The sequence below is a fragment of the Thamnophis sirtalis genome, unplaced genomic scaffold (genome assembly GCF_051295495.1).
Source record: "Thamnophis sirtalis isolate CommonGarterSnake01/CBP01778 unplaced genomic scaffold, rThaSir2_p1.2 scaffold_1, whole genome shotgun sequence".
Lineage (NCBI taxonomy): Eukaryota > Metazoa > Chordata > Lepidosauria > Squamata > Natricidae > Thamnophis > Thamnophis sirtalis.
In genome coordinates, this window is record NW_028261381.1 from 97762895 (window position 1) to 97786560 (window position 23666).

At 37.5% G+C, this 23666-nt stretch overlaps 1 protein-coding gene across 6 annotated transcripts in view; it reads left to right on the forward strand.

Annotated features, from left to right (window-relative positions):
• The window catches only part of CD44 (CD44 molecule (IN blood group)), an 82350-nt gene that overhangs the window by 42901 nt on the left and 15783 nt on the right, over positions 1–23666 (forward strand). For 3 of the 6 annotated variants that reach the window (XM_087719712.1, XM_087719726.1, XM_087719746.1), the window contains exons 3-13: positions 2378–2514; positions 5646–5717; positions 7376–7516; positions 9459–9554; positions 13467–13595; positions 15255–15383; positions 17264–17422; positions 19153–19344; positions 20373–20549; positions 22057–22194; positions 22993–23163. In XM_087719712.1, coding sequence (XP_087575838.1) covers positions 2378–2514; positions 5646–5717; positions 7376–7516; positions 9459–9554; positions 13467–13595; positions 15255–15383; positions 17264–17422; positions 19153–19344; positions 20373–20549; positions 22057–22194; positions 22993–23163 — 1541 coding nt within the window. The remainder of the gene's footprint in view (positions 1–2377; positions 2515–5645; positions 5718–7375; positions 7517–9458; positions 9555–13466; positions 13596–15254; positions 15384–17263; positions 17423–19152; positions 19345–20372; positions 20550–22056; positions 22195–22992; positions 23164–23666) is intronic. The other 3 variants (XM_087719731.1, XM_087719720.1, XM_087719739.1) reach the window with 3 other exon arrangements.

A 23666-nucleotide genomic window follows, 5' to 3' on the forward strand; every position in this document is an offset into this window, starting at 1 on the left:
CATATTAGAAGAATGCTTTTGCATGCACTGCTCACTTGGTTGTTATTTAGCTCCACTGGGCATGAAAAAAACATCCCTTTCAAGGATGACTCCTTGCCTAATTTTGTAATAAAAATATAAAGAGCAGTGTTCTATAGATCATCATCACACTTTTAAGTTAGAAAACAATACATTGCAATTCTATGTTTGTCTAGAATTCATTGCAACTTACTCCCATGTAAATGTTAAGATTCCAGACTTTGTAATATTTAAAGTGCACAAATGGCAAAGAAGATGGACGTGAAAACTGTGTGAATAAAATCTACTATTAGTATGGACATTTTAATATGAGGTTGTAAGATGATGTAATGTATTACTTAATAATACATGTATTTAACTGTATGTAAGATTAATATTTCTGCTTGACATGAGATTCCATAGATCAGGGGTCCTCAAACTTTTTAAACAGAGGGCCAACTCAAGGTCCCTCAGACACTTGGGGGGGGGAGGGAGAAGAACCGGCTGGCTAGGTGTGGCTAGATGGTCATGTGATGGGTGGAGTGGCCAATTTAATAGTCTACTAAACAATGCACACAAATTAAACTTTAATTTGTTTTGCTCCTGGAGGAGTTTTATTTGCTTTTATTTGCATGTTGCTTTTTTGGTTGCTTTTTCTTTTTACTAGATGGTTTTTCAGTTGTTTAGGAGTCTAGTGGTCCATTTTTATTACAAAATCACAATGTTTAGAGAGGCATGTATTTTTCCTCATTCAGCAGATAAACTAGAATTTGGTTCTGTCTCCTGCATCAGGGGAGACAGGGGTTCTGGATTCATCGAATCATAGAGCTAAGAGAGATAAAGCTTCATAAAGCTGCCTAAATAGTATCTCTTTGTATAAGAAGAGATAGCGTATTATTTAATAGCAGAAGAGTGTACTTATCCTTTCCTGAATGTCCGACCAGAATGTTTTTCTTATAATGAATATAAAAGGTTGTCCAATTTCAAAGAAACTAATGATCTCTTTAACATCTATTCCCTAACTAATATGTGGGAAAATTTATCATATACCCTTTGAGAAGAACCTGAGGTTATAACATGCAGGGGGGTTGAAACAATATATAACTATTGTTATGAGCCTGAGAGTGTGGTAGGCACTTAGAGTGAAGGCCACTGCTGGCTATCCTGACTCATCTCATGACCCACTGCTATCCAAACTATTGTGGTTTTTTAGGATTTCAGTTAGAAATTCTCTCCAAAAAGTTGCTTTTAAAAGAGAGAGAGATTAACAGATGATCACAGCAATATGGTCCCTTGGCTATGGTATACTAAGCAAATAATGTGTAAAATTATATAATTTATGCTAGACTGATAAATAGGATACAAAAGGGATTTTGCAAAGCTGCTTGCTACAAAGTACCGTTCAATTTTTTTAAAACCATTTTCCGTGTTCTAGAAAAGTTGGTGTAGCTCCTTCAACTTTTCCCAGGTTTTTTACATGCCCAAACAGCACTTCCACTGACACTTTTTGCGGAACAAAATGTCCATGCATGTACACTACAAGCAATTATTTATTATTTGTTAAACATGTGTAATTTAAATTATTATTATTGTTATTATTGCAGAATTAATCTGGGAAAGCAACCTCGGATGCCTTCAATAGGGGCAACTGTTTTGGTGCTTTGAGGATGGCTGCTTCATTTTTGCAGATACTTTGCTCAGTACTAATTTGGACTTTGCTTACATTTAAGGAAGATCAGTGGATCAAATTGTTTGTTGATTCTTTTTTATATCTAATCCTTTTTCATTGTCTTGTTTGCATTCTACTAACCTGTGAAATCACCTAGAATACAAAAACCATATAAATTAAATCTGTAGCTTTGCAACTCGGTATCATGCATTTCTGTCCAATGCTAACATAACAGGGAAAATTACTTGTAATTCCTCATTTCTGTAAAATCTGGAGAGTAGAAACTAAGAGAAGGTGACCTCCATGTTGTGAAAGACTTGCCCCAATCTTGTTGATCTTTCAGATTACTTAAAGTAGAATACTTTAGGACACTTTTTAAATTAGTCAGACAACAGCATGGGAATGGTAATACGCTCCTCCATTTATTTAAGCTTTGTTTTTCTTATTGTTGCATTGTGTTCTGTATTAATTTTGTATAACATTCAATAGAATGCCCTGCATTTTACATTTTCTGTATTACTGAGAGTTATAATTTGTCATAATTTTGTGTTGCCACATTTCGATAACGCTTTTAGCCATATAATTGTGGCAGTATAACAATAAAATGAATAATAAATAAGTATGGAACAAATACATTAGCAAATCAGTTATCAATTGTTGGCTATATAATTCCATACATTAATTTAATTGGTGTTTTCCCTTTTTTTCTAGATACGGTTATATAGAAGGCAAAATCGTACTTCCCCGGCATACTCCTTATTCACTCTGTGCAGCAAACAACACAGGAGTTTATGTACTTACTTCAAATATTTCTGACCGATACGATACATATTGCTTCAATTCATCAGGTGTGTTTTGGGTTGGTCACATATTTTCTATTTCTGGGAAATTTTTCTGCTTGACCCAGAAACACAGTAGAATAAAAATAGGAGGGAAAACAATGTGTACGAAGAAACCATTTGCTCCTGGTCAGCATACCTCATGATCCATAAAATTGAACAAATTCAACAAAATGTACACTATGATCTGATAGCTGCTTTGTAGCAAGCACTCTTGGTATTATGCTCTTCAGCAAGAAAATACAAGAGTAAAAACAGAATATGGTATTGAAGTCTGTAGAACTATTGACTCTGAAACTGGCTTGTTTTGCTCATATGCTGTTTCAGTCCTGTTACAGACTTTTAATAGTAGATGTTTGCAGAGGAGAAATACTATAGAGATTTAAGTGACAGGTGCAACACAGATTCATCTCCCATATGCTGCTTTTGTTCCAAAGCATGAACTTTACTTGCTGTTTATTTGGTTAGGGATGGTCTTGATTAATAGTTCTGTCATTGTTGTCTCTAAAGTCCAATGTAGTTTAGCAGCTGGAACAGTGAAAGAAACAAATAAACCATATGAATTTTATGGAATACGAGTGTGTGTGTGTGTGTGTATACATATGTACATCCTGATATATGTGTGTGTCTGTGTGTGTGTCTGTGTATGTAATATATATATATATATATATATATATATATATATATATATATATATATATATATATATATACACACATACTCACATACAATATGTATGTTATATGTGATATATGAGATACATATGTACATATGTGTGTGTGTGTGTGTATCCATCCATATGTATGTTTGTATGTGTATATATGTGTGTGTGTATCACACACATGGATATATACCACTTTTCCACAAAAATAAGACAGGGTCTTATTTTCTTTTGACCCCTGAAATAAGTGCTTGGCCTTATTTTCGGGGAGATTATTTTTGAGGTGCAGGAGGCAGTGAGCATGGTCACCTCATGGCTGCTGCTGGGTTGCAATATTTTTGGGGAGGGCTTATTCTCAGAAAAACAGGGTACATGTGTATGTATGTATATATGTATATATCCAGAAGTGGGTTGCTCCCTATTCAGTCTGGTTCGGCCGAATAGATAGTAAAAAACTGGTGTACCTTTCCGAACTGGTAGTAATGGCAGCCTGGCCACGCCCCCAAACCAGTTCCTTGGTCACTGCTCGCTCGCCCTGCCCAGTCTCTGCTCTGCAGTTTGCCTGCCTCAAGTGTTGTGCCCCTGATCCATCTACCAGGTAAGCCTGTGAATCGTGGCTTAGGTAGCTGCTCCTGCCTCCTTCCACGTGAACCTGCCATGCTTCCCTTCCACACGGCTTTCCCGGCGTCCCCATGGCCAGCTTGCGAAGACAGGCAAGTGGAAGGCTGTGTGGATGGCAGGGAAGCATGGCAGGACTGAGGGGAAGGGAGCAAGCCGCCTACTCTCTTCCCCGAGGCCTTGCCATGCTTCCCTGCCTTCCATGTGGCCTTATCGGTGTTCCCCCATGCCCGCTTGTCTTCTGAGGTTGGCATCCAGACCAGACTGACCAGTGGGTAGGCGGCTGGCCCTAGGTGGAAACACAGATACTGTGCTGGGGCTGAGAGGGCTGGTGGTGTGATGCTGCGGGAAGGCAAGTGGACATCCTGGGGCTGCTGCACATGCACCTGCTCCATTTCTTCAAAGGCAGAGCCCCCCCTCACTGCAGGACAATCCAAAGAGAGTAAGAGCATGCTGCAGAAAAAGCTGCCTTCCACCCAGGCCCGTGTTCCTCGTGCCAATTCTGCGGGGCTTAGGGCTCCAAATCAGCCAACTGGCTTCTCAGCCAGCCACCTGTCTGCTTCTTGGCTGTGGTTCTGCTGCAGTGGGGGGGGGGGGGCTCTGCCTTTGCAGAAACGGGGCGGGCACATGTGCAGCAGCCCTGGGACATTCGCCTGGTGCCTGCCCTCCTGGAGCACTTTCTTCCTTCTCCCACTGCCAAAAGAAAGAATATTATTCACGGAACTGCACTGCACTGGGGAGTTCTCCTGCATGGATGTGCCTGGCGGCAGAAGCAACAACAGCAGCAGCAGAGCACACCCTGCCTTCAAGGCCTGTTCCCCAGCCGGATCAACCATGACGGCACCAATGGATGTCAGGATATTCTTTTTTTCAGCAGTGGGAGAAGGAAGAAAGTTCTCCAGGAGGGCAGGTGGTGCATATGTGGAGCAGTCACGGGATATTTGCCTGGCGCCTGCCCTCCTGGAGCACTTTCTTCCGTCTCCCACTTCTGAAAGAAAGAAAGGACTCAGAGCCTGAATCGGAGCCTCACTGGGAGCACGCCACCTTGATCAACCTGGCTTATGGCACCCTCCACAGCCCGCTCTGTGTGGAGTCGAGTTGGTGGTGGGCAGCGATGCAGAGTCTGAGGGAAGGGGGGCCAGGTAGCAACTTTGTTCTCTGCTTGTGGGCCTGAAAGAGAAGCTGCCTGTGAGGGAGCCCACGGAGCAAAATAAAGGCACTCTGGGGATCCTCCCCCCCAAAAAAGAGCAAAGAGAGGGGCCTGGCATGCCCCTCTCCTCCCTTCAAAACTTTTAACCACCGCTTTGGTGGCCGTGGGTTGGTGGTGGAGTCATGTGACTGAGTGTGCGTGAGTGATGTCAAGTTGGCCATGCCCACTCAGTCACATGACACCCCCCCCATCTAGCCACACTCATTGAAACGGTAGTAAAAATTTTTGTATATATATGTGTATCCATGTATGTATGTATCAGTGATTGCAGGTGGTACGCCCCGGTACGGGTGTACCGGAGCCTGCCCAGAGCACCAGGTACCGTTCTGGTACGGTGCTCCGGAGGGCCCAACTGCCCGCACAAACTCCTTACCTGTCCTTTAAGCCTTTGGTGCATGCAGTGCCTGCGTGATGCTCTTTTGAGCTGCTGGAGCGTTGCGGAGGGATTACAAGCAGGTACGAGCTGTACCAGTTGGAACGGGATCCATAACCCACCACTGGTATGTATGTATGTATAAATGATGGGGAAACATAGTGCTTCCCACATCTTTGTAGTCCTGGAGGCCTTCACCATATTCTTTTGTTTCTTTTACAAAAGTTAGCCAATTTGTTGTTGATTTTTTTGTTTCCCATTTTGTCTCCCATTTTTAGAATCAAGAGATGTGGTTTGTGAGCCAGTAGAAAAGTTATATTCTGATTTGCCTAATAATAACAGCAGTATTGGTAAGGATCAAATTTTATTTTTTTTAACATATAAAGTGTCCTCTGGTGAAACTGAAGTGCATGAACAGTGTGGAACGTATCACTGAACTTGGAGTGAGACTTAGCCTACGTTCAAGTGATGACATAGTCCCGCGATAGCGAACTTGTGGCACACGAAGCCGTTTGTCAGGGTGTGCCCTGTCAGTTCCAGCATACATGCACGTACTGGTCAGCTAACTTCGGCTTTCATTTGCGGCTATTTTTCGCCCTCCGGAGGCTTCCCTCAGCCCATGCTGTTCCTACGGCAAACAGAGGAAACACCACTACCCCGCCTCCCTGATCTCTCTCTCTCTCACCACCACCACCCCCCCAGGACCTGTTTCCCCACCACACACCCTTTCTGCATTGGTGGAAGGGGCTGGGCATCGGGGGCATCACACCCGCATCCGCCCGGTGGCCACCAGGGATACCGCCAGCACTGGCAGGTGCCTCCCGGCACAGGTGAGCCGTGCTTGGCTGGGGGGGTCACGAGGCTTCGGGCCAAGACCGCGCGAGAGCAGGGGTGTTTGGCACACCCACCCACGACCCCCCTGCTCTCCCCCCGCTTTTGGCACACAATGGCAAAAAGGTTAGCTGTCACTGACATAGTCTATTTAGACTAATTTATAATCAGAAAACAGTTGCAAAAAAACATGAGATACATCTTTCTCTGGGAGTCTTTAGTGAGAATTTATCAGTGATAGTTTGATGTTACAGTTGCAGGTATTCTGCATAGGATAGGATTGTAAATTCAGCAAGAGATGCTCAAAAGGTATTGAATAGACTTCTTTTCTAATCCAACAATTTTGCTAGTCTCAGAAAAATCGAGCATTCCAGAAACCTCAATACATAACGCTTTGTGACATGTTATTTTCTGTAGTGCTACGTTGGCATAGTTTTTCTAGTAGGGAATGTCATTTTGTGTGTTACATACACAAAATATATTATGTTACACTTTTCAAAGAAATGAAGTACTTGCCGAAGTATACACATGCAAAATACACAATCATTTTTGTATGACAGAGATAATGGTTTATTAAGGAATTATTTCATAATAGTGGCCAAAAGAATTTATCCTTAGACGTACTGTTATTGGGGGGGGGAGGGGGGATCCTTCTTAATTGGCAGAATCTTACAAACCTTTCCCAAATGGACTGAAAATTGGATTGATCTTTTATTCTCATGTTGACACATTTCTAGATTGGCTTCTGCAGCCTCCATCCCAAAATTTATGAAGCAGAATTGTGATCCCTGAAATACTGTTCACTGTTAATCAAAATTATGACTCATTGAAGCAAGCTAGGACAAAATTATATATTTTTGAAGTACTTTATAAATGAACAATTGTGTAGATTTAATCAGAATGTTACATGTAATAACCCCAGAAAAAGACATGTTCTGATTCTGACCATGTCAAAGGAGGAAAGAGGAACCTAATAGCTTAAAGCTTTCTACCACTTACTGTAGGTTCATACTATTCAGTCAGAATCTAAATTTGAGCAAACATTAGCTTATTATTTATGTTTGAGTAAGGATTTTAATACATTTTCACATTGCACTATATAACCATTTCCTGCACCATTTGTCTAGTTTCAATCAACAGGATAATGTTAAATACTGTATATCCTTTTTTCATTCAGAAATTTACAATGCTGATGGATCACGGTACATTGAAGGAAAGAAGGTCACAGAAAGGCCACGAGTAACTGAAGATGACAGCAGTGTGGGCAGTGGTTCTGCAATTGGCAGAGGAACTATAGATCCCAGTGACTTCCCACCAGGTATTTGCATTGATTAGCCTTCTACAGAATGACATTTAAATAGTACCTTGGAATTTGTGTAGACCTTTTCAACTTAGGTGGTCTCCAGATGAGTGGACTTCAGTTCTCTCTATTGCTCAGCAAGCACCAATATTTTTGAGGGTTCTGGGATCTGAAGTAGATTGGGGAAAATTCTGCATTAAAGATAGTCTTCAATTTACAGCAGTTCATTTAGTGACCATTCGAAGTTACAACAATACTGAAAAAAGTGGCTTATGGCCATTTTTCACACTTATGACAGTTGCAACGTCTCATCATTTACATTTGGATGCTTGACATCTGGTTCATATTTATGATGGTTGCAATGTACTGGGATCAGGTGATCATCTTTTGCATATATATATATATATATATATATATATATATATATATATATATATATATATATATATATATATATATATATATATATATATATATATATATATATATATATATATGCAGAGCGTACAACCATAGAGGGTACTCTCAGAGCTGCATCCATCCTCCGTTGTGGCTTCCAAAGCACGGGGGTAGGATACCGCTCTGGGAGTACACTCTATGGTTGTACGCTACCATAGAGCATACTTCCAGAGCAGCATCTGTCCTCAGTGCTTTGAAAGCCACAAAAAAAAAAAAAAAAAACAAGCGGCGGGCGGCGCCAGCAGTGGAGATGTCCTGGCTCTGCAGGTACTATAGAATTAGCCAAGGGCATAGTGAGCCTGCGAGTCGTGCAAGCAGGAAGCGGAAAAGCCGCTCATGCAACCCTCCTCACCAGCCATGCAGAGCCCCATTCACTCACCTAGGGGCATTCCGAAGGCGCCAAGCCGCGGGAGGCGGAGGGCAGCAAACAGGTGCTCATGTCGCTTGGTGCCTTTCGGGTACTGCTAGGTCGGTCAGCAGAACTGTGCCTGGCTGGAAAAGGGGGTTGCCGGGCGGCTGCTCGCGAGAATGGTCACCTCATGGCTGCTGTGTTGCTGCTGTGAAGTGAAACACAGCCATTCGACCCTGAGGCTGTGCCTGGCTCTGCGGATGCCCGCTCGCAAGAGAGCAGCTGTCCAGCACCCCCCTTTTCCAGCCAGGCACAGTTCTGCTGACCGACCTAGCGGTACCCCGAAAGGCACCAAGCAACGCAAGCGGCTTTGCCCCCCACCTTGTTCACGTGGCTTGGCGCCTTCGGGATACCGCTAAGTTGGCGAGCGGTACTCTGCGTGGCCGGAAGGGGAGTTTTTCTTCTTTAATATGCTGTATTGTTTATTGTTTGTTGTTTCCCCCTCCCTTTTGAATTGTGAGCCGCCTTGAGTCCCCCTAGGGAAAAGGGTGGCATACAAATAAAGGCAAAAGTAAAAGTAAAGTAAAGTAAAGTTGTCCAGGGGACCTATATTTTTTGGAGAGGGTAATATTTTTGCCCACCCAAAATATGTGGCAAGGCTTTAGTTTCAGGACAGGTCGTATTTTGGGGGAAACACGGTATGTAGATAGATGGATGGGATGGGATGGGATAGATAAGATAGACAGACAGACAGATGCATGTGTGTGTGTGTGTGTGTGTGTGTGTGTGTGTGTGTGTATGTATGTATGTATGTATATGTGTGTGTGTGTGTGTGTGTGTGTGTGTGTGTGTGTACAATTCTTTCTCTTAGATTAGATTAGATTTAGATTTTTTTTAGATTGGGAAAACCTGAATCTGAAAGCTCTTGGGGTTTCCTCACCCAAAGGAATGTCAAAATTACTTCCCCTGCACCCACATGTCCATCACATGGTCAATTAATCCACCGTCCCAACTGGAGATGTCCCCCAGTCACGCCTCTCCATGTGCAGGCTGAACGTTCTTGACTCTCAGAGAAAAGACATGGGTAAAGATTGTATTGTTGATTGATCACTAAGTGAAAAGAGTACAGCTCATTCATATTTTATGACACAGAGGATGATATCACAACATTTACACCAGTATACGTAACAGAGGACAACGGTTATCAGCATCCAGGAAATCCTGAAGATCAGAATCCCCAGAGTACTAGTAAGTGTAATAATTGTAGTAGTATTTGTTGTAACTTGGTTTTAACAATGACAATGTAGTCCTTCATCCTTTTGACATTGACTGTATGGTCTATATATACAGACTATATAAAGAATATATATTAATTCACATTCCTCTGGTTTAGAATCATACATTTAACCTCTTGTATCTTCTAAAGTAAGGAGTACCTCGAATAACAAGAAATTAAAATTCTAGTATATGACATTTAGGTTCATTGTATCCAGTTGTTACACTGTGTAATTGCTACAGATGGTATGTTATAGTAATGAGCTCATAGGATTTGATATCTTTCTTGTAGAGCCATTAGGTATTTGCTTTAAAAAAAAAGGGAAGATGAGTCTCGTGAATAAGGGCTGATCAGATTATTTTATATGGCTTAGTGGTTGGCTCCTTTGTGCCCGGTTTCATTCTATGAAATATTTCTGAATACTTATATTTCTCTAATAGAGTCTCCATAGTCTCTGACTAAAATTAAATTCTCTGGTATTCATTAAGCAATATCCATCCCCTCCCCTCAAAAAACAAACAAACACAAGCTAGTAAAATTGTGATGGAATGTGCACCTGGAGAAGAGTGGAAAGGAGTCTTGGCAGCATAGAGCTTTCTCAGGGAGTAAGCTATATATTCCAGAGAAAAGCCCAAATTAACAGACTGCGGTCCTAGGTCTAAGCGAAGGGGGAAGAAGCTTAGGATAGCCTGTACAATATTTCAGTGTGTATTATTAGTGTAGAGCACAGATATCAAGCTGTCAGCCCGCAGGCCGGATGTGTCACGTGCAGACCAAGCCTACCCCAGCTCGGCAAATGGGGAAAACGTCATGAAACGTCACGTGACTGCAACGTAAGTTTGACACACGTGATGTAGAGGGTTAGAGTGTCAGTAGGCAAGATAGGTGTAAGCAAATAAAAGATTGGACTCGGTTGTATTAGTTGTCTTTGGGGTTGGGCCTGATATATATGTGCAGACATAGCGTTTGTGTAAGTCTTCTTGGAAGAAGTAATTGGATTTTTTTCTTAATATTTCTAACAATTATGTTGGAAAGATGTCATTATGGATCCTTCAGCCAAAATGCTCATTACGGATGGTTTTATGACTATGTACAGTATACAAAGCAAAGAAAATGTTTACTTGGTTATGATAACATTTCATATTTAGAGGGAGAACTCCATTTTGAGATTTTGTCATCCAGCTTTGTGATGGGATTTCATCCTACAATTGACTTCACCTTGCATTTCTTCATATACTGAGTGTTTTTATATTTTTCTGATAATGTATTTGGATTCTCAGAAGTGGAGCCAAAGAGAATTTCATATCAATCCAAATAATAGTTTGTTTTAATCTAATGTATCATTTCCTTGTTTATCATTTTACATACATGCTATTACATGACTTTGGTATTGCAACAGTTTCTGTTTTCTCAGCATTGATTTTAGATTTCTTAAAGAAGTTGTGAGTTATACAACAGCCTAACTAATGGAAGATATTCTCACGGTGATACTAATATAAACTTGTTTTCATTGTCTTTGTAGAACTGATTGATCAATAATCTCCAATTTCCTAATGATATTTTTTTTCAATTCCTGATGTTTAGAAATGTACAAATAGGCACGAGACTATCTAGTGAAGATCCACCCATTAGAAAAACTTTTCATAGATTTTTTTCCCCTTCCAAGATAATGGCCACTGTGTCCAATATATATATATATTATATATAAATTGTTCATAAGTATGCATCTTTTTATATTTTGAATCATATTTAGCATTATATATGTGCAATAGTCTTTTCTGTAGAGAAAGATGGTTTAATTTATGCATCAGCCTTCATTTTTTCAGAGATCCTGAAGTTATAATGGAAACCTTTGTTATTACTTTGGATATTTACCTGCAATTGCAAATTTTCAGGATTTGCTTTTGGCAATGCTTACTTTGAATGCAGCTTTTTTGTTTCAATAATTTTCAGAGATTAGAAGCATAAACTTCTTTCTGGTGAAACTTGGCAAACTCAGAGGCCAATTTTCATCAGTTCATGAAAAGGTAAGCTGGAAAGAGGTCTCAAAGTTCTGGCCAATAAAACCATTTAAACTAGTGTGTTTTTTTAAAAAAAAAAACAATCTGGAGCCGTTCCTTGAATTCATGGAAAAGTTGATTTCTTAAATATTCATGGATAAAGCAATTTTATAGGCTAAATTGTTGCAGCTATATGATTAAAAACCTTTAAAAAGACTTTGTCTCTGTGCTTGTCTATGTTGTGTAGTAAATAACATTAAGATAGAATTGACAAATACTTATTATTTCAAGCTATTCCAAATATTGCAGGTGGTGATTGTGAATGGAACTGATTTTTCTGTACTCTTCTGCTCTGTGCCCAGATCAAGGATTAATGTAATCCTATTGATCTGTGTCGGTTGCAATGTTACACTCTGGGCTCCTTCCTCCCTCTCAGATGATTCATTCTATCAAAAGCATCTCTAAATAGCTTGTGTGTGTTTTTCTGCATTTGGGTGAATGCATGGGTGATATGATGGAATTTCCATTGTTTAAGATTTTGCAATTGACTTTTTGTTAGCTGTAAATTATAATTGCATTGAATATTCTATGGTGGGAACAAAATGTATATTCATGCAAAAAATGTTTGTATCATATAAAGCATTTTACACAAGAAACTTTGATTTGGGGAGGGAACTTTGCTTATATTAATACTACTACATTGATGTTACTTTTTAGGAAGTGAATAGACTTGAACTTTAGCTTTGATATTTCCATGTGTAAATACAATATATGTATATGATATATTGAACAGAGGAAAGTTACAGATCTAAAGCAATCTTATACAATTATGATTATATGAACTTCAGATTGTGCGATTGACTGGCAGATACTGAAGATTACATTGAATAATAGACAATCCAGAAATTTTTTTTACAGTTCAATCCCTATACCAAATAATTTTCATTCCTAGTTTTGTTAGGAAACACAAAATTGAAAGCTAAGAGTTTCCATTCTTAGACTATGCATAAAAACAACGTATCACTTGTGCCTGCGACATTGGGAAAATATGTGATGGAATTCCAGCATATATTTCTTAACTATCATCACTTCTACTCTTCCCATTTTGTTGAAATGGAAAGTTGCTATATTGTTCTTTACTTCATTGGGTTCTTCCTCTTCTTCCTGATATTTCTATCTGTTCAAGGGCTTCTGTTCTTTGTATTGTTCTTGCTTTCACTTTTATAATTGAAAATTATCTCCATTAGATTTATTTCTTTGTATTCCACAATGGAAATTATAATGTTGTTCTCTATTTCTGCATTGCCACAAGGAAATACTAAAACATACAATTTGAACAAAAATAACTGAAAATTTTATCCTTGAACTAGCTTCCTATTTGAAAATCCTGTTACAGAAAATTAAGAAGCTTCAGTTCAAGAATGCTGGGTATCCCATTTTGTATCCAAACTGACAATAGAAATGTAAATGATTATTGTCCTTTAACATAACTACAATGAAACTAGATTTGTTTGAGAAACAAAACATCTGGATTTAAAGAGCTCAACTTTCTACTACTATCAGTATTTTTTTTTCCTTGAAGTGCTTCAGAAGTAACCTCATTGTTATTTTCTGGATGTGACACTATGTTTATTACTTGGATTCCCTCTACAACCCCCACATCTTTACTTTGTGTTCATAATGTTTGTGTTGTTAGTGTGTAATCCATCTTGCCTTAGATTACTCCCAAAATAAAATACATATGAGCATATTATTTGAAAACCAACAACAGTAGGACTATTTAAGGACACAGGAAGTGACCGTTTATCATCTTCTATGGGGAAGTTCTATTGATCGAAGACAAAACATAAATTCAGCACTGTGGTTATTCTGCCATCATTGCAGCTGAAGAAAATTCAAATCATGGAAAGCACCATGGAAATTCTAGTCAAGATCAGCAAATCACTGAAAATTTTCCATTATGGTTGCCATCTGAAGAACATAAAGGAATGCAGAATACAACCACCAGCAAGGGTAAACTCTTGTAACATTTTAGTCAATCATAGTCTCTTGTCTATGCTTTTTTTCAAAATCTCTGGCCAAAAATTTGATTTCCCTGGGAAAAAAATGTTGCATATATTCTTCATGAGTGCTGCTTGAAAAGTTCTGCTATTGGTGCATTAGAAACATGAACTGTAATAGCCAAGTAATTGCCTATGTCATACGGAAATTTGTTGCTTTAAGAGGGTACTACTTTAAGTATGCTTTAAGGACATGCTATTTTAGGAATTAATTTATATACTGACATGTAGAAAAGCTAATGGGCATATCTCTTGCATATATAGTATGGAAAGACATATGATTGCTTCACCTAAAATTATAGTGCAGGGGCATTGCTTGTTAATAAACTGACCCAATTAGTTTTAGACAAATTTAAATCTTTCAGTTTACAGTACTTTTAAAAATAAAATGTGCCCCATAATTTACATGCAGATAAGACCTGCAAGCATTTTCTTTTTAATATGTATTTTAAGTCAAACACCCATGTCCTCAGGTTCTACACCAATCTCAGTGCCTTGTAAATCATAACTATTTAAAAGCAGCCCATTTCTATGAGAGTTATAATTTAAAGAAAAAAAATGACAACATGACAAGGAAAAGTCTTATATCAGCTAGTTCCTTAATGGATTTAAACTGGGCTGTGTAATTGGAGAAGAACAAAATATTTCTAAAGTCCTGCATTGTGTTTCTCTGCCTTCATTTTGCCATAAATTTTCCATTGTCATGCTGAGGTTCCACTTACACCTCCATAGTCATATATTCCTGAGACTTGATACATAAACTTATTTTCCTGACAAATACTTACTCTTTTAATTCTCTGCTGAAGCCAGAAAGTTGTCATTTTGATTTCCTTTTTACTCTCTTTATGTGGTTCCTTCAAGCCATATTGTTAAGCTTGGAGAGTTTTCCTCCATATTTTATCAGCCGAATAGCTACTGTGCCATCAGTAAAAGGGTGTTGAATGTATTATTCTCCTCTGGATCATAGTCACAGCAACTCTATACAGTCTAGGTATGAATCTACAGTTTTCTGGAAGTATACTTTCCAGAAGATGCTATCATTTATCATGCTCTGGATATGGTCTAGAAGGACCAGACACTTTTCAGAAAGATTCACTTTGGAAAAACTACTAGGCCATGCCTAGAATAGCTGGATCAGCATTATCTGGAAGAAGAAATGTACATTTCTCTCAACAATTCTATCTTCACAAAAAGAAGAGTTTGTACATACATACACTTACATTCTTCCAAAAAACTCTCTCCCCTGCCCCATTTTATGGGGGAGATTCTAAGAGTTAGGATTAGGTTTGTAATTCGAAACAATCTCTCAAATATCACATATCTCATTGAAATGTTGCAGTTGCTGAAGTAATGATGATCCAGTATGTTTTTACTAGCAAAATGTGTTTTGCTTCCCTTAAATCACAGACTGCACAATCCAGATTCTACCATTTGTTTAAAATGGACTTTATTTTACCCACACACACACCTCTGAAATTAGATGATCCATTCTTCATATCGTATTGACTAATCAGTGAAGCAAGAACATATTAATGATGTAGGCAACAGAGAAATAGATAACAGGATGAAAGTATAAAAATCTTACCATAAGTTTACATCAATAAATCAATAGATCAGAGTTTTGAAGATGATGATGATGGTGGTGGTGATGATGACGAAGAAGGGTCTGGGCAAAAAAATCCTGAAACAGTTCTTGAGTGGGACAACAGTGGTGATAAGGAACTTCAGACGTCAAATACCAGTAAGAACTAATCCCTAATGTGCATTGTATTATAGAAAATAATTAAGGTATGACAAAGTGCCTTTTAGATGTAGGCTTAGATCTTCAGTAGTATAGTATTTGTATTGATCTACAAAAGATTATTTTATCTGAGATAGATAATAGTAAATAATAGAATTTAAGTTGAAACAGGCAGATGATTTTGCGCTGTATTTTTCTGCATGGTCTATTTTGCATAGCTGACATTGGCTTTTGCATTGGAAAATGTCTGCCTTGGCTAATGCTGGAAATGGAAACCCAGCAATGCTCTCAAGATGAAAGGTTTGTGCCTACAATCTGTGCTTAATTTGAATGGAAAGGGGCTAAATTCTGAGCTGCCTTACCTGCTTTCCATTGGTATCTGTTTTATACTTTCACTTGGCAAATCCAAAATTAAATGTCAAATGGGTAAACATCTGTGGTGGATTTAGCTTTGGTTTTGGTGGTGGTTATTATGGGCTGATGCTGCAGTGTTCTCTACTCATAAATCTAAATATTTCTATTATTACTTGTTAATAGCCACGTTGTTAGTTAACAAGTGTGTTCAATTAATACCATTTCTGCTATCTTTTTCTATTTTAATTTATTTTGTTGTACCTATGCTGCTGTTGGGGAGCAGGTAGTATGGGTGGGTGAAGGAACTGCTGTATATGGTTGATGCACATTAACATTATATGAAGAAGTTAATTTTTAAAAAATTATCACATATTGAAAAGGTGTTACCTTTTATTTTTTTATTCTGAATTTCCGAACATGATTGATTCTGTTCCTATCGTAACAAACTATTTGCCAGATGAAAATTTTCCTCTTATGTAGTTCTATGCCAAAAGATTCTTTACCTACCCTGTTTCCTTGAAAATAAGATCTCCCTGGATAATAAGCAAAATCAGGCTTTTGAACGCACTAAAATAAGCCCTTCCTGAAAATATTGCAACATAGCAGCAGCCATGAGTTGACCACATTCGCTGTCTCCTGCACCTCAAAAATAATAAGACCTCCCCAAAAATAAGGCCAAGCGCTTATTTCAGGCATCAAAGAAAATAAGACCCTGTCTTATTTTGGGGGGAAACACGGTATATAGTTGTTATGGGCCATGAAGCTATTCAAGGTTCAGCTTTTTTTTAATGTTATTGTTACACTTATATGCTTGGGGTTGTTGATTCAAACCTAATTTCCTTTAATGTAGAACCAGTTTGATGTAGTGGTTAAGGCATCAGACTAGAAACCACCCACAATGAATGCTTTCAACTAAGGGAGAAGATATTGCTTGTTCTTTTACATCTGATTATTTCATTTTTCTATACCAGAAATAGTGCATTTCTCATGAGATAGTCATGCTTGGGGGCTCACGTAGGCACGTTTTTCGAGTACATGAAAGTACATGTGTGATTTGTACTTTTAAAAACCTGTGCCTTAGCACACGCACACACACACACACACACACACACATGATTCTCTAATATAACTTAAGCCCAAGTGCTAGTTGATAGTGGAATTCCAAATATTCAAGACATTGTCAACTGAAGCAATGAAAGTTAGAGGGGTCCAGGAGGGGAGAAATTGGAAATAGAAACTAACAATTAGGAATGGGGAAAAATTTAGCTGAGCCAAGGGGAAAAATGTCCTCCCTTGGACCAGACTGAGTCAAAACTGGAGCCAAGGAGGAGTCAGAGAGGCATGACTCAATCTCTGGGCAGATTAGGACATGATAATCCCATTCCTGGACCCTCCTGCCACATACTGAGAAGCAACATCGCAGATAGACCAACATTTCTTCTCTAAAATAACTTAAGCACAAGTGCTAGTTGGTAGTAGGATTTCAAATGTTCAAGCCATTGTCAATTGAACCATTGTCATAACAGCTGTGAACTCCACCAAAGATGTCAAACAAGAAGAATCATCCCACAATATTTTGCTACCTGCTGTACATTCTGGAAGGGACAGTGAAGTCAGATACTCAACAAATGACACAAGTACGGATGTCCTACCTGGAATTGTTGAACAATATTCAACCACTACTGGTATGAGGAATTAAACATGATACTGAACATATTTATGTTGGTTTGAAGTAGAATTTCTTCCCACAGTATCAAAACTCAGAATGTAGTTAGTCATTGGAAGTATTGATAATTTTAACTGCAGTATGCAGTTAATACATTGTGATTACTTCAAACAGGAAAATAGACCCAAACATATAGAACCATTATCCAGATGTGTTTGCTTTTATCTACCAAAACCATGAAGGTTGAAGGTTATTATATTATATAATGTATATTATATATTATGCAGCTTTGATGAAGCCAGAGTCTCACAAGTGGCATTTTAACATTATTTCAGGCTCCAGAGTTTTGTGAAGGTTACTGAAATGCCAGATTGGTGAATTGCTCTGTCAGGATTAAATTAATAATTAAATTTAATTGTGGCACATGGAGTAGTACTCAAACTGTGAAAGTAACTTCAGGAAATTTATGAATGGTTAGGTAAAATCAAATTCTCATTTAATGTTTCTTAAGAAACTAATGTTATTAATAGACATTTAGAAATTGGCTTCAATCTATTGCTTTTAGAAAGTTGAAATAAAACGTGAGGTTGCTTTTTAGGTATACCTTGATTAAAGATAACTGCTTAAACAAGTGATTCCCAAACGTGGATAAATTATTTAGAATTGTATAAAAGTAATGACCCACAAACCCATTTACCTATATTGGGTAAAAAGGACTTTTGCAAAGTGGTTGTGTACAATAAAGGAAAGCACTGTTTTGGAAGCACTGACACCATTTCAGAAACAAATCCTTGGGTAATAATAGTTGCTTTTTATCTAAAGGCTTTCTTTTGCTAAAATTAAAACAATAGAAATAGATCGCATTTGTATGTTGATATACAAACTTGGTTGTACAGTTGCAGCTTTATTTCTTATGAAAAGTATTGCCATTTTCTCTTGAAGATGGGAAAATCTCTCTTACTGCACTGGGCTTTTTGTGGGCTTTCTCTTTTGAGTTTTCAATTACAATTTTTCTCAGTATCTAAAGCTTTTTCTCTTAGATTTAGTGATCATAATGTGTAATGCATTATGTTTTCTGCTAAATTATTTAATAAGTTGACAATGAAGGATATATCTGGTACTTTAGCTTCAATATTTCATAGTGCTTCTACTTCAATTTCCTTGGATTTATACAGCAGCACCTTTAGAACTGAATAAGCTTAATTGTCTGAACTTCATCCTGGCAATGAATGAATGCCATTCAAAATAAGCCTTTGGATTGACAATATAAATCTGGACTATGTATCTGAAGTGAGTGTCCAAAATATTTCAAGAAAGAAAATGTCCAAATAAAAGAAGAAAAGGAAGAAAAAGGAGAATGTTCTTGGACTTAAGATGCTACTGTGAATCCAGATGGTACAAAGCCTTTTGCATCTATCAAACACATTTGATAGATCAGATAAGGCTGCAAGCTGCTGTCACATCTTTTCTGCCTCTACTGCTGATATATTCCTTCTACTATTGTTCCTGGTGTCTGGGGCATCTCTGGAAAATCAACCATTTCTGAAAAATGTGGTGCTGATTATGGGGCCTGTGAATTCAACAATACTTTACAAAATTTTATATACTTTCCTCTTCCTCTGCCTAACGCACATAATGAAAGCGCAAGCCATATATATATGGTGCATATATATATATATTAACAAAATAATCTGGAGGGTTATTCAGCAAACATAATAATGGAATTGATTCAAAACATCATCATAACAGCTGTGTCCTCCAGTGATGATTTCTTCAAGCAGGAAGACTCAAAGCAGCCTCAACTGGAGGGTGCATCCCCTGAGCTGGAAATTGAAGACACAGTATCCCCTGCAATCAACACTTCAGACGAGTTACATCCAGAATTTTCTGCTTCTGATGAAAAAGAAAGTACCCTGGAAAAGGAATCTTTTCATCACCCAGGTAACAATATGAATACTTCCATTACAGAGACAACTTTCTCTTTACATTTTCTAAACAAAATACATTACTCTTCGACACAAGGTGTAAATTAAAAAAGAACTGTGTCCCCCCCCCCAATTCACTCTTAATTATTTTAGAGTTGATTTAGATAGCAATTTACAGATTTAAATAATGACTCTTCAGTAAGACCTTATGTGAAACGATATTTATATACCAGTAGTTACTTTGCAAAGCCATTCTGTCTAGAGATATACTAGAGATGTGAAGTCAGTTTCCAAACAGAATTACTCTCTCAGAATCTATATTCTTTATTTCTCTGTAAATTCACCTGTGAATTTGCAAATATCTTAGACAGGTTTGCAGTTCTAATTTATAAGAAGCAGCAAGGTTCATTCCAGGTAACAAAGCTCTTCCTTTGACATCTGGTATATCATTGTCTGACATGGAGAGTTAAAGTGTAGATGAGCCAGTAGATTGATGTAATAAAAGGTTTCAGAGCTAAGAATAGAAGTTTATAGACTTTTTACTATCTGAGCAAATTAGAAGTCTCTGCTGCATCTATCTGGAAGTGCAATGACTCATGTCAATTTACAATTATTTGTTATTGCATACTGCATACAATTTGATTAAAGTAAAATCTTGGATTTCAGGTGATTTGAACCTCCTGAAATTACTGAAATTAGTTTGTTGCCTAAATTTGATTCATAGAAAAAGCAGATATTTTGGCTTAATTCTGTTTCCATATAACTTGGGGAATTATACTTCATGTGGTTACCTACTTTAATACTGGCAGGAAAATTTTGTGAAATACGCTGAATCCAACACACCTAATAACTTTGGCAGCTTGTTGATATTAGAGATCTAACACGCAAGGAAACAATTGTATATGCTCCTTTTAAACTAAGCCAGAAAGCCTAAATACATATTTGTTGTCAAAGCACCTTCAGACCTTTGAATCTGAGACACCATCAACTGAATAGACAAATAGTTAAAATTTATTCTTGCCTTATTTATCATAACTGCAACAGTTACTTTCTTCAATGGAAGCGTTGAACATGAAGAAGAGCATCAACGTCAGCCATCAGCTGTTGATACAATTGCACAAAGCAGTCAAAGTTCTGTCGCAAACAGGACAATCCATGATATCCTACAAGTACTTGTATCTCCAAGGGACAGCTATTATGAAAATGCATCTTCTCAGTCAGGTATTGGCAGTATGACTGTTGAATATAAAATTTACTGTGTTGCATATAACATTATTTCTAGCAGTGTGGCCATGAACAGCACTCATGGTTCTACTATTGTAGGTGGGCATCTTCTAAAATCTGCTCCATTAAAGGAAATGTTATAGTACAAATTGAAATTTGAAATTTCCTTTATTTTGATTCTGGCAGAAAGTGAGCCATGTTTAATCTATTTATTAAAAATTGAATTCTTTTTTGGAAATTATCTGTGCCAGTGAGTTCATTCTTTTGGATAAGTTCTTTACTTTCTTAATAATGGTGTTCTGCTTCCCAGAAAATTTTATGTAGTAGATAGAGCTAGGTAAAACAGACAGAAGGAATTAAGAAGAAAATTTGTGCAAATATGATTACAAAAATAGTTCTCATGACCTGTTGAGGCTGCATTAGGTGGTCAGCACTTGCCTAAATAGGTGGATACTGCCTGCATTTTAAATGCATTACTGGAAATCACCTGAAACAGCTTCCCAGATGAAAATAGCCATGAAAAAGGAAAGGTTAAAAAAGAAATACTTTCCTTTTTGTTACTGTCGTTATTGAAAGTTTATTATACATTCCCAAGTATATAGGTATTCTTTGTTTAATGACCACATTTTGGACTAGCAAGCCAGTCACTAAGCAATGCGATTGTTATGTGAATCACCTGTAGTTGTTAAGTGAGACACTGCATGACTGAATTGTGTCTTTACTTGACTGCTTGTTGGAAGCTGCCTGTGAAGTACACAAATGGCAATCATGCGATCATTGAACATTGTGACAATTGTTAACGCCTCCCTTTTGGGCACTTCACATGATTGTAGGTATGAGAATAGGTCAAAAAGTTAAGTTTTTCAACACCGTCATAATTTCAAACAGTCATTAAATAGGGCAGATATTAATTGAGGACTACTGTGCAATATAATATTCCTCTTTTTAATTCTAGCAGAAAAGGGAATTATTCCACAGCAGTATTTGTTATTTGTAAAAGAAAATGCATTTATTTTGCCCTAATTTTTCCAGCTGAATTAGGCCCTGTAGATATAGATGTAATATACTTAACCGGCTAAGTGTTGTTCATGACTAAATGATGACGTTTAGCTTCATATTGAGAGCCAGTTTGATTTAGTGATTAAGGTTTCAGGCTAGAAAGCAGGAAACTCTGACTTCTAGTCCCACATTAGTCACAAAGTCAGTGGGTCATCTTGGTCCAGTCACTTTTTCTCAGCCCTAGGAAGCAGGCAATGGCATAACCCTTCCAAAAAACCTTGCCAAGAAAACTACAGAAGCTTGTTCAATCAATTTCCAGAAATCGGACATGATTGAATGGAAGAAAGAAAAAACTTATTTCATATGGCATGTAAAGTTTTCGACTCCACTAAAACAGTTTAAAGATATTCTTGGTTTTCTCTTTCTATTTATAACTATGTAAAAGAGCAACTGGAAAAGTAGCTCTAAAAAGTGTTTAAAACTGACCCAGCCATCTTTGTAACAGCAATAGTTTCCAGTGTTAGCACTGACTCTGAAGTTCCTACTCGTGATTCATTATTGCACCTAAAGAATAGTGAAGAAAAATACCACACAAACACATCTAGAGAACAATTGCTGCCTGAAATTCTTCATACAACTGCAAGTAAGCATAAAAATAATATTTCACATATAGGTATTAGCAACATTTTTTAAATTTTTGTTTTCTGTTATTTTTCTAGTAGAATTGTGTTATAGCTTTAAATACATAGAATATAATGCCATTAAATATTATGCCTCATGAACTGGAAATTGTTGTCAATAAAACTTTCTCATGTGATTAATACATAATACGACAATAAATCTTACCTGTATAGGAATAGGTTTTCTTTCATCCATAAAGATTGTATTTGTACATCAGTATAGAATATATTATTCTATTGACTTTTGATATATTCATAAATAATATTTAGGGGGAAAAATCACAATCGATTTTCTCTCTGGGGCGCAGGTGGCGCAGTGGTTAAATGCAGCACTGCAGGCTACTGCAGCACTGCAGGCTACTGCTAGATCAGCAGGTCAGCGGTTCAAATCTCACCGGCTCAGGGTTGACTCAGCCTTCCATCCTTCCGAGGTGGGTAAAATGAGGACCCAGATTGTTGGGGGCAATATGCTGACTCTCTGTAAACCGCTTAGAGAGGCCTGAAGGCCTATGAAGCGGTATATAAGTCTACTGCTATTGCTATTGCTATTGCTAAATTTCTCCAAAGAAATTTTAGTTGATAGTAGGCAAATACATTTTTATTGATTTTCATATTTCTGAACTAGGAAAGAGATTACTTAATCTATTATTGTAAATAATAAGTAATATGCTATCAAGGGAATTATATTTAAATTTGTATTAGAATATGATTCAACAAAATGTGGCATGTGCAAACAAATCTTTTGAAATCAATTGTTGCAGCAACTGTAGTTTCCGGCAAAGTCAACGTAACCACACAAAATCCATCATTTTATGACAGCCAACTAGGACTGGACAATAAAAATGATCTCCCTGAGAACAAAACTAGGGAAGATGTTCAGTCTGAAATTATTCTGATTGAGAGAAAGCCTGAATTGGAAACAACTCAGACAGGTATTTCTCAGAAGATACAGTTTTAACCAGCTTATTTCTTCTATGTTTTGTGGTCTTTCTCAAAAAAGAAAAAAAAACCCATAAATATATTACATGGTATTTCAACATGTAATCTGTATAAAACTACAGCCAGAAAGTATGTGAAAAATGATGCTGAATAGCTATTAAACTGATGGCTTAGCAGTAATTCCTCAAGGTTTACGAGAGGACAAATAATGTACGTATCAGAATGTTAATTCACTTCATTTGTTTAGGTGATGAAAATAGTCACTTGAAAATGAATGCTGGGAATGCTTCACTAGCATCATCATAAACCTAAATTAGGCAAATATTTATACTTTTAAATTAAAATACCTCTATTTGTCAAATGAAAAATACCTCTATTTGTCAAACAATGATTTGCAGGCCAGAAAGATAGAAGCCATGCATTGTACAGTATATATGTTTTAGAAATTCATTTAGTGAAAGTCACTCCTATTTTGTTTCAAATTAATTCATCAATA